Genomic DNA, 10,766 nt, shown 5'->3' with positions numbered 1-10,766 from the left:
AAAAATACAAATCAGAGTTATGGGGATTGTTTCCACACATGCAGGTGATGGGATAAAGATACATTTTAAGTTTCAAGTCGTTATCTTATATTGCATTAAAGTAATATCCAGAAAGCAAAGATTGCAAAAAAGAATATAAGTACAAAAGGGGTATAATTCTGTCAAAAATACAATTAGAGTTATGGGGTATGTAACCACACATGCAGATGATGATTATAAACAAATATTTTTAATTTCAAGTCATTATCTTTTAAAGTACCAGAGATATATCTATTAATAAAGCTTTCGAAAAAAAATTTAACATGAAAATAATTCCAAGTATAACTCCTTGGTGACCTTGACCTTGGGTATAATGGGCCCAGCCCCTGCATATACTATGTTTGTATGCTGGACAATGTTTATGAGAACTTACAGTAAGGTATAAGGAAAAGTAACAAAGTAATGACAGAAAAACAAAGTATGACGAAAAACTTTAACCTCAAAAATAATCTAAGTATAAGACCTTGGTGACCTTGACCTTGGATAAAATGGGTCCAGTCCCTATACATACTTTCTTCACATAATGGACAATGTTTATGTGGAGTTACAGTAAGATATAAGCCATAGTAACAAAGATATGACAGAAAAACAAAGGTTGCCGAAAAACTTTAACCTTAAAAATAACCAAATAGTGGAGCTAAAAATGTTCTTCCAAACTGTTAGCTCAAGCTTAAATTGACACTTCATTGAATATTCCTCCAAACTGCCAGCTAAAACCTGAAACTGACTATTCTTGGACTGATCTCATTTATTTAATTCCTCCAAACTGCCAGCTAAAACCTGAAACTGACTATTCTTGGACTGATCTCATTTATTTAATTCCTCCAAACTGCCAGCTAAAACCTGAAACTGACTATTCTTGGACTGATCTCATTTATTTGATTCTTCCAAACTGGTGCAAAAATCAGGAACGACCTTAAAATGTTTTCAAAAGTTTTATACTTTCAAGAAAAATAAGGGGAATGTTGGTCAAATGCTATTAACAGCTAATGCTGTTTGTTTATATACCATCCAAACTTGATAAATTTTGTCTGTGAAAAAATCATTTTGCAGAAAATATATAGTATTTTTGTCCAAAACAAAAAAGAACATGACAATCACTTCAAAACTAAAACAGTTTAAAGTCATTTGGAAACCTTCCAGCCTTTAGCGGTGGAGGAAGACCCCAGGTGCCCCTTTGGCCATTATTTCAGTTAATAGTGGGCATCTCCTTATAGCCACCCAACCATCTGTAAGCCAGCCGGATGGCTTCCTTACATGGAAACATTTTACATGGCTTCCTTACATGGAAACATTCTAGTACATGGCTTCCTTACATGGAAACATTCTAGTTCATGGCTTCCTTACATGGAAACATCCTACATGGCTTCCTTACATGGAAACATTCTAGTACATGACTTCCTTACATGGAAACATTCTAGTACATGGCTTCCTTACATGGAAACATTCTAGTACATGACTTCCTTACATGGAAACATTCTAGTACATGGCTTCCTTACATGGAAACATTCTAGTACATGGCTTCCTTACATGGAAACATTCTAGTACATGGCTTCCTTACATGGAAACATTCTAGTACATGACTTCCTTACATGGAAACATTCTAGTACATGGCTTCCTTACATGGAAACATTCTAGTACATGGCTTCCTTACATGGAAATATTCTAGTACATGGCTTCCTTACATGGAAATATTCTACATGGCTTCCTTACATGGAAACATTCTAGTACATGGCTTCCTTACATGGAAACATTCTAGTACATGGCTTCCTTACATGGAAACATTCTAGTACATGGCTTCCTTACATGGAAACATTCTAGTACATGGCTTCCTTACATGGAAACATTCTAGTACATGGCTTCCTTACATGGATACATTCTACATGGCTTCCTTACATGGAAACATTCTAGTACATGGCTTCCTTACATGGAAACATTCTAGTGTATGGCTTCCTTACATGGAAACATTCTAGTACATGGCTTCCTTACATGGAAACATTCTAGTACATGGCTTCCTTACATGGAAACATTCTAGTACATGGCTTCCTTACATGGAAACATTCTAGTACATGGCTTCCTTACATGGAAACATTCTAGTACATGGCTTCCTTACATGGAAATATTCTACATGGCTTCCTTACATGGAAACATTCTAGTACATGGCTTCCTTACATGGAAACATTCTAGTACATGGCTTCCTTACATGGAAATATTCTACATGGCTTCCTTACATGGAAACATTCTAGTACATGGCTTCCTTACATGGAAACATTCTACATGGCTTCCTTACATGGAAACATTCTAGTACATGGCTTCCTTACATGGAAACATTCTAGTACATGGCTTCCTTACATGGAAATATTCTACATGGCTTCCTTACATGGAAACATTCTAGTACATGGCTTCCTTACATGGAAATATTCTACATGGCTTCCTTACATGGAAACATTCTACATGGCTTCCTTACATGGAAACATTTTACATGGCTTCCTTACATGGAAACATTCTAGTACATGGCTTCCTTACATGGAAACATTCTAGTACATGACTTCCTTACATGAAAACATTCTACATGGCTTCCTTACATGGAAACATTCTAGTACATGACTTCTTTACGTGGAAACATTCTACATGGCTTCCTTACATGGAAATATTCTACATGGCTTCTTTAGGTGGAAACATTCTACATGGCTTCCTTACATGGAAACATTCTAGAACATGGCTTCCTTACATGGAAATATTCTACATGGCTTCCTTACACGGAAACAATCTACATGGCTTCCTTACATGGAAACATTCTACATGGCTTCCTTACATGGAAACATTCTAGTGTATGGCTTCTTTACATGGAAAACAAGAGGACCATGATGGTCCTGAAATGCTCACCTGTTCCCACATGACCCAGTTTTGAGTATGACGTGGTTTTTTCTATTATTTGACATAGTGACCTAGTTTTTGAGCTCATGTGACCAAGTTCTGAATTTGACCTAGTTATCATCAAGATAAAAATTCTGACCAATTTTCATGAAGATCCATTGAAAAATATGGCCTCTAGAGAGGTCACAATGTTTTTCTATTATCTGACTTATTGACCTAGTTTTCGAAGGTACGTGACCCTGTTTTGAATTTGACCTAGATATCATCAAGATAAACATTCAGACCAATTTTCATACAGATCCCATGAAAAATATGGCCTCTAGAGAGGTCACAAGGTATTTTCATTGTTTGACCTACTGACCTACTTTTTGATGGCACGTGACCCACTTTCAAACCTGACCTAGATATCATCAAGATAAACACTCTGACCAATTTTTATGAAGATCCATTCAAAAGTATGGCCTCTAGAGAGGTCACAAGGTTTTTCTATTTTTAGACCTACTGACCTAGTTTTTGACCGCAAGTGACCCAGTTTCGAACTTGACCTAGATATCATCAAGATGAACATTCAGACCAACTTTCATACAGATCCCATGAAAAATATGGCCTTTAGAGAGGTCACAAGGTTTTTTTATTATTTGACCTACTGACCTAGTTTTTGACCGCACGTGACCCAGTTTCGAACTTGACCTAGATGTCATCAAGGTGAACATTCTGACCAATTTTCATGAAGATCTTGTGAAATATATGGCCTCTAGAGAGGTCACAAGGTTTTTCTATTTTTAGACCTACAGACCTAGTTTTTGACCGCACATAACCCAGTTTCGAACTTGACATAGATATCATCAAGATAAACATTCAGACCAATTTTCATACAGATCCCATGAAAAATATGGCCTCTAGAGAGGTCACAAGGTTTTTTCATTGTTAGACCTACTGACCTATTTTTTGAAGGCACGTGACCCACTTTCAAACTTGACCTAGATATCATCAAGATAAACATTCTGACCAATTTTTATGAAGATCAATTCACAAATATGGCCTCTAGAGAGGTCACAAGGTTTTTCTATTTTTAGACCTACTGACCTAGTTTTTGACCGCATGTAACCCAGTTTCGAACTTGACCTAGATATCATCAAGATGAACATTCAGACCAACTTTCATACAGATCCCATGAAAAATATGGCCTTTAGAGAGGTCACAAGGTTTTTTTATTATTTGACCTACTGACCTAGTTTTTGATGGCACGTGACCCAGTTTCGAACTTGACCTAGATATCATCAAGGTGAACATTCTGACCAATTTTCATGAAGATCTTGTGAAATATATGTAGAGAGGTCACAAGGTTTTTCTATTTTTAGACCTACTGACCTAGTTTTTGACCGCACATAACCCAGTTTCGAACTTGACCTAGATATCATCAAGGTGAACATTCTGACCAATTTTCATAAAGACCCCATGAAAAATGTGACCTCTAGAGTGGTCAAAAGCAAAAGTTTACGCACGGACGGACGACAGACGACGGACGCTGCACGATCACAAAAGCTCACCTTGTCACTTTGTGGCCCCTCTTATCAGGAAAAGGAATAGTCTAAATACCTTTGAATTGTTGAATGCTGGAACTCTATTCGCTAACGAAGGCCATACATAATCACTGAAAAACTCATAGTCAACACACAGATCATTAATGTTGGGTTCATTCTCCTGAAAAACAGACAATCTTATGTAACACCAGTCCTGATCCTAATAGTTGATTAAACATTAAAATGTACAGTCAGAAAAGTATCTAGAATGCCATGCAGACTAAAATACACTAATTTTTCAAACTATTTTACAAATGCATATTATATCACAACAATTTGTGTCAAAAAGAAGTCTTCATTTGCAGATGGTCTTTATTCCCAAGATAAAATACACGGCAATGTTTTAATCAGAAATGTTATGTTAACGTCTGTGACACCAACTCAATCATATGGCAACTTGTCAGCTTACATGAGAAAACACCAGGGGCATAAATTTGTGGAAAAGCAAAAACAGAGTTATGGGACCTTTGCAATGCATGTAATATTATCACAGGGAACAAAATGCATTCCAACCATAAGCTACTGCCAGCTTACAAACTAAACCAAATTAGGACACAAATGCAGATGAATGGGTGAGTGCAATAACTCTACCTATTCCTCAAATAGTCGAGATAAAAAATGAATTATATCTTTTCATATTGAAAATCATGATGTGTAAAGATTATATACCGGTATATCAATGTTTGTATGAAATCTGCATGTTACTAAAATGACTCGATTACACATATAAATTGCCTGAAACCTGCACTCTGATAAAATGACTTTATCAAACATATAAACTGCATGAAACCTGCACTCTGATAAAATGACTTTATCAAAAATATAAACTGCATGAAACCTGCACTCTGATAAAATGACTTTATCAAACTTATAAACTGCATGAAACCTGCACTCTGATAAAATGACTTTATCAAACATATAAATTGCATGAAACCTGCACTCTGATAAAATGACTTTATCAAACATATAAACTGCATGAAACCTGCATTCTGATAAAATGACTTTATCAAACATACAAATTGCATGAAACCTGCACTCTGATAAAATGACTTTATCAAACATACAAATTGCATGAGCCCGCCCGCTTAGCTCAGTAGGTAAGAGCGTTGGTCTACGGATCTCGGGGTCGCGAGTTCGATCCTCGGGCGGGGCGTATGCTCTCCGTGACTATTTGATAAACGACATTGTGTCTGAAATCATTAGCCCTCCACCTCTGATTCATGTGGGGAAGTTGGCAGTTACTTGCGGAGAACAGGTTTGTACTGGTACAGAATCCAGGAATACTGGTTAGGTTAACTGCCCGCCGTTACATGACTGAAATACTGTTGAAAAACGGCGTTAAACCCAAAACAAACAAACAAACAAACAAACAAATTGCATGAAACCTGCACTCTTGATAATTTTTAAAAATGACTATATTAAACATATAAATTGCATGAAATCTGCACTCTGATAAAATGACTTTATCAAACATATAAATTGCATGAAACCTGCACTCTGATAAATTGACTATATTAAACATATAAATTGCATGAAATCTGCACTCTGATAAAATGACTATATTTAACAAACAAATTGCATGAAATCTGCACTGCATGAAATCTACACAACATGAAAATGACTCAACTCAAGGTCTGTTTTACCTCAGTTGGAGAAGCACCACATATATAATGTCCTCCAAGCCCCTCTCTGCGGAAATACACCCCAGAGGGATCAATCAGGAAAGGGGTGTCAAGTGTGGGACCATCTGGACAATGTATTGTGTATACATATCTCTTTCTGAAACAAACAAATAAACAAATCTAGCGGTTAGTACTTGAAGGTAGTAATTACATATAAATAAAGAAGGCACATACAACCTTAAGGTACAAACCCCTCAAACTGTTTTTTCTTTAGTATTTGTTTATTTAATTTTATTTAGGTTTGACACAATATTTAGTTATTTAACAGTGTTCATAGATTAGGCATTATTATAACATTATTAAAATAACAAGGCCCCATAATGGTCATTTCAGCAAACAGGGCATTTCTTGATTTGATCTTTACATGGCTTCATTTCATAATACTGACCACTGTAGTAACTATGCATGCTTTCTTCATGCCTCGAGGTAAAAATTGCATAGTTTGCAGGAAATAATAATTACATAGCCACCTAAGCCTACAACAAAGTTTTAGCAGAGTTGTCTCCATTTTTTCAAAATATTTTACCAAGGATAATTCTTTTGCCTCAAATAAATGTTTTTCAGAAAATGGTACTTTATTTTTTCAGACAGTGACTGTGCACTTTGATGCAGTGACTACACTAAAATATGAAGTGCCTACTTGAAGTTCATACATGTCAAGTTTCCCGCATGGTCCGGGAGTTTCCCGGATTCAGACCCAATTTCCCGGACGTAGAGAAAACTTAAATATCTCCCGGAAGATCATTTTTCAATAATAAACATACCTTTAGTGTAATTTTGGACAGATGCCAGCCTTAGCCAGACAGTTTTTCCTGTGGCTAAAGTTTAAATCCAAAATTCCAAACACTAATTACACACTGATGCTGACGTAATTTATCCATTTAACAAGGTCATGGTTTGATAACAGGACTGGTGTATGTACGGGCTATTTTTAGAATGTGTTAATTGGCGAGTTTACATAATGATATGGATGATTTAGATGGGAAAAGATATTTAGGGATACATTTGAAATTGAGTAGATAAATTGGAGTGATGGCAATCATTACCACTGATGGCAGGAGTGTCAACAACTTGAACAAGAGTGCCAGAATGTCACAATATACGCCCGTCACAGCAAATTTCTTTACTCTAGCACCTGTATTTGCAAATGGAATTTTAATTTTGTGGTTGTTTAGTAATCATTGTAAGTCGTTTGTTTTTCTAAGTCCACAAAAAAAACTCCTTACCAGGTAGAGATACCTTAAAATACATCTAAAATTTGAAAGTAACATCTATGTTGTACCACAGAAAAGTGGTCTTGTTTTTTCCCTACGGTCAATTATAAAAAAGTTACAATATAAGTTATTTATAGTAACAACTAAGGGAAGATAATCTTAAAAAAAAAAAAAAAAAAAAAATCCAAAAAAAAGTTGTAAGTCCGCACAAAAATCTTTACCAGGTAGAGATTGGTCAAAATAAACCTCATAATTGGATGTAGCATGCATGTTGTACTACAAAAAAGTGGTCTCGATTTTTCTCTACGACTAGTAATGAAAAAGTTACAATATAAGCTATTTATAGTAACAACAAGGGGAAGTAATTCTAAAGAAGGGAACAGCGCATGACACTTCGTCTCATGATGGTGTATAATTGTGCCAAGTTACATCAAAATCCTTCCATGCATGAAGAAGAAATGCTTCGGACAAAGTCATTCTTGTATCTGACCTTTGGCCTCTAAGTGTGACCTTGACCTTTGACCTAGGGACCTGGTTCTTGCGCATGACACTCCGCCTCGTGGTGGTGAACATTTGTGCAAAGTTATATCAAAATCCCTCTATGCATGAAGAAGAAATGCTCCGGACAAGGTTTTCATTCTTGTATCCTTTGACCTCTAAGTGTGACCTTGACCTTAGACCTAGGGACCTGGTTCTTGCGCATGACACTCCGCCTCGTGGTGGTGAACATTTGTGTCAAGTTATATCAAAATCCCTCTATGCATGAAGAAGATATGCTCCGGACAAAGTTTTCATTCTTGTATCCTTTGACCTCTAAGTGTGACCTTGACCTTAGACCTAGGGACCTGGTTCTTGCGCATGACACTCCGTCTCATGATGATGAACAATTGTGTCAACTTTCATCAAAATCCCTCTATGCATGAAGAAGATATGCTCCGGACAAAGTCATTCTTAAATTTGACCTTTGACCTCTAAGTGTGACCTTGACCTTAGACCTAGGGACCTGGTTTTTGCGCATGACACTCCGTCTCATGATGGTGAACAACTGTGCCAAGTTTCATCAAAATCCCTTCATGCATGTAGAAGATATGCTCCGGACAAAGTCTGTGGACGCCGCCCGCCCGCCAGGGGCGTTCCCATAATACGTCCCGTTTTTCAAACGGGCGTATAAAAAGGTTAAACATTTTTAACAGCTATGATTTTGTATTCTTTTTTATTGAGTACAAAAACACTAACACTAATTTTTTTATATTATATAAAGTCAAAATGGTGAAATAGATTAATATCCAATCTGTTCAGCTACTGCTCATGGGCTAAAATTCTAGGAATGTCAAAAAGACCTGCAGATTATTCACTGGATTCTATACTACATGAAATAGAAAGAGATGTGCTAGTAAATTTTATCAATTCCTCTGCTTATTAAAAGATAATAACTGAATAAATATAAATCAATATTTAAAAAAAAAAAAATGTTTTAACCCTTACCCTGCTAAATTTCTATAATGAATTTGCCCATCTTTCAGTTTGGACAATACCATTAACTGTTAAAAGAGGTGATTGACTGAATGGCATACGGTAAAGATCATGATCAGACTTCACATGTGTGCAGGCTGATCATGATCTGTACTGGTCGCAAAGGCAGAATTAATAGTGTCAAGCATGATAAGGATAAAATGCAAATTACAACCCCTGAAACCATTGCCCAAATCAATTAATCAAGTCGAGTGGTTTAGATCTAATCTGTTTTACAGTTTTATATTCGACCTAAAATTTCCGAAAAATGCCGGTCGATAAAACTCCTGCATTTTCATCAAATCTCCTGGATTTTCAACTGATATCTCCTGGAAAATTGTCCTGGGAACTTGACATGTATGGAAGTTTGTATTTTTAGATCTACTGCCTACTGTCAGGGAAGGTCATGGTGTTCAAGCTCAGTTACTTTCATGTGTTTCTCAACCAGCTCATAACTTCCCTACACAGCAAAGGCATTGAGAATCAAAACTCCAATAATCTGGAAAGCATAAACTTGCTGTAGAATAGAATAGTCAGTCCTTAGATTGTTCTTCTAAATTTGTCTCTAATAACTTAGCCATGCAAGTCATGATTATTTGGGAAAATGCTAATTTCTCACTGTATGAACTACCATACCTTGGTTCAACTGGTAATGGTAACTCATTGCCCTTCTCTCCTGCGCCTATTTCTGCCATTCTAGCAATCTCGCCAGCCCATGGTCCAGCACAATTGATAAAAAAGCTAGCACCACAACCGTATCGCTTCCCATTCTTATGGTCAACCTATGTTAAAAACAAAACAGCTCAATCTTAAAAATATGCTTAGGGCCCATATTCTTAGACTTAAATCTTTAATAATTCAAATCCTTGTAACATCTGTTAAAATGAATATGCTGATGGAGACCATTCAAGGTCAAAGCTAGACAAACAATAAAAAACAAGAGGGTCATGATGACCCTGAATCCCTCACCTGAGTAATATGAGCCACATGTTTAAAATGGCAAACTGATGCTAAAATATTTTTAAGTAGGTCAGTAGGTCATATTCATGGTCACTGAAAGTCAGTTTTAAGATCAGTGTGCAAAACTGTACATATCATCCAAATTTCAAGGCTGTATCTTAAAAAACAAGAAAGTAGGTCAGTAGGTCAAGGTCACAGTCAGGTGACCCCTAATCACTTGGGGTCATCAGGTAACTATAATTAAACAGTCCAGGAAATATGATCTGATAACTTTTGAAGTATATATTCCTATATAACTCATATAACAAGTGACCCCCAGGGCGGGGCCTCTTTTCACCCCAGGGGAATAATTTGAACAATCTTGTTAGACATCAATTAGGCAATGCTGCATACCAAATATCAAAAACCTAGGCCTTGAACTTTCAGATAAGAAGATCTTTTTCCCTATATAAGTCTATGTTAAATTTGGGACCCCTAGGCAGGGCCTCTTTTCACCCCAGGGGCATAATTTGAACAATTTTGGTAGAGGACCACAAGGCAATGCAACATACCAAATATTCAAAGCCTAGGCCTTGCAGTTTAAGGCAAGAAGATTTTTAGAGTTTTTTTTCCTTTATAAGTCTATGTAAAACTTGAGAACCTCCGTGGCAGGGCCTCTTTTCAACGTAGGGTTACAATTTGAATGATTTTGGTAAATGACCACAAGGCAATGCTGCATACCAAATATCAAAGGCCTAGGTCTTGTGGTTTTAGATAAGAAAATTTTTAAAGATTTTTCCTATATAAGTCTATGTAAAACTTGTCATCCCCGGGGAGGGGCCTCTATTCATCCCAGGGGCACAATTTGAACAATCTTCATAGAGGACCATAAGATGATATCACATGCCAAATATCAAGGC

At 36.5% G+C, this 10,766-nt stretch overlaps 1 protein-coding gene across 2 annotated transcripts in view; it reads right to left on the bottom strand.

Annotated features, from left to right (window-relative positions):
• LOC123551810 (FAD-dependent oxidoreductase domain-containing protein 1-like) overlaps nucleotides 1-10,766 on the bottom strand; it is a 41,284-nt gene that overhangs the window by 10,576 nt on the left and 19,942 nt on the right. For both annotated transcript variants that reach the window (XM_045341015.2, XM_045341023.2), the window contains exons 8-10: nucleotides 9,544-9,689; nucleotides 6,143-6,278; nucleotides 4,516-4,620 (exon numbers count right to left, since the gene is read on the bottom strand). In XM_045341015.2, the coding sequence (XP_045196950.2) occupies nucleotides 4,516-4,620; nucleotides 6,143-6,278; nucleotides 9,544-9,689 (387 nt within the window). The remainder of the gene's footprint in view (nucleotides 1-4,515; nucleotides 4,621-6,142; nucleotides 6,279-9,543; nucleotides 9,690-10,766) is intronic.

This window comes from Mercenaria mercenaria, chromosome 15 (genome assembly GCF_021730395.1).
Source record: "Mercenaria mercenaria strain notata chromosome 15, MADL_Memer_1, whole genome shotgun sequence".
Classification (NCBI taxonomy): Eukaryota; Metazoa; Mollusca; class Bivalvia; order Venerida; family Veneridae; genus Mercenaria; species Mercenaria mercenaria.
This window is presented reverse-complemented; position numbering and strand designations above follow the sequence as displayed.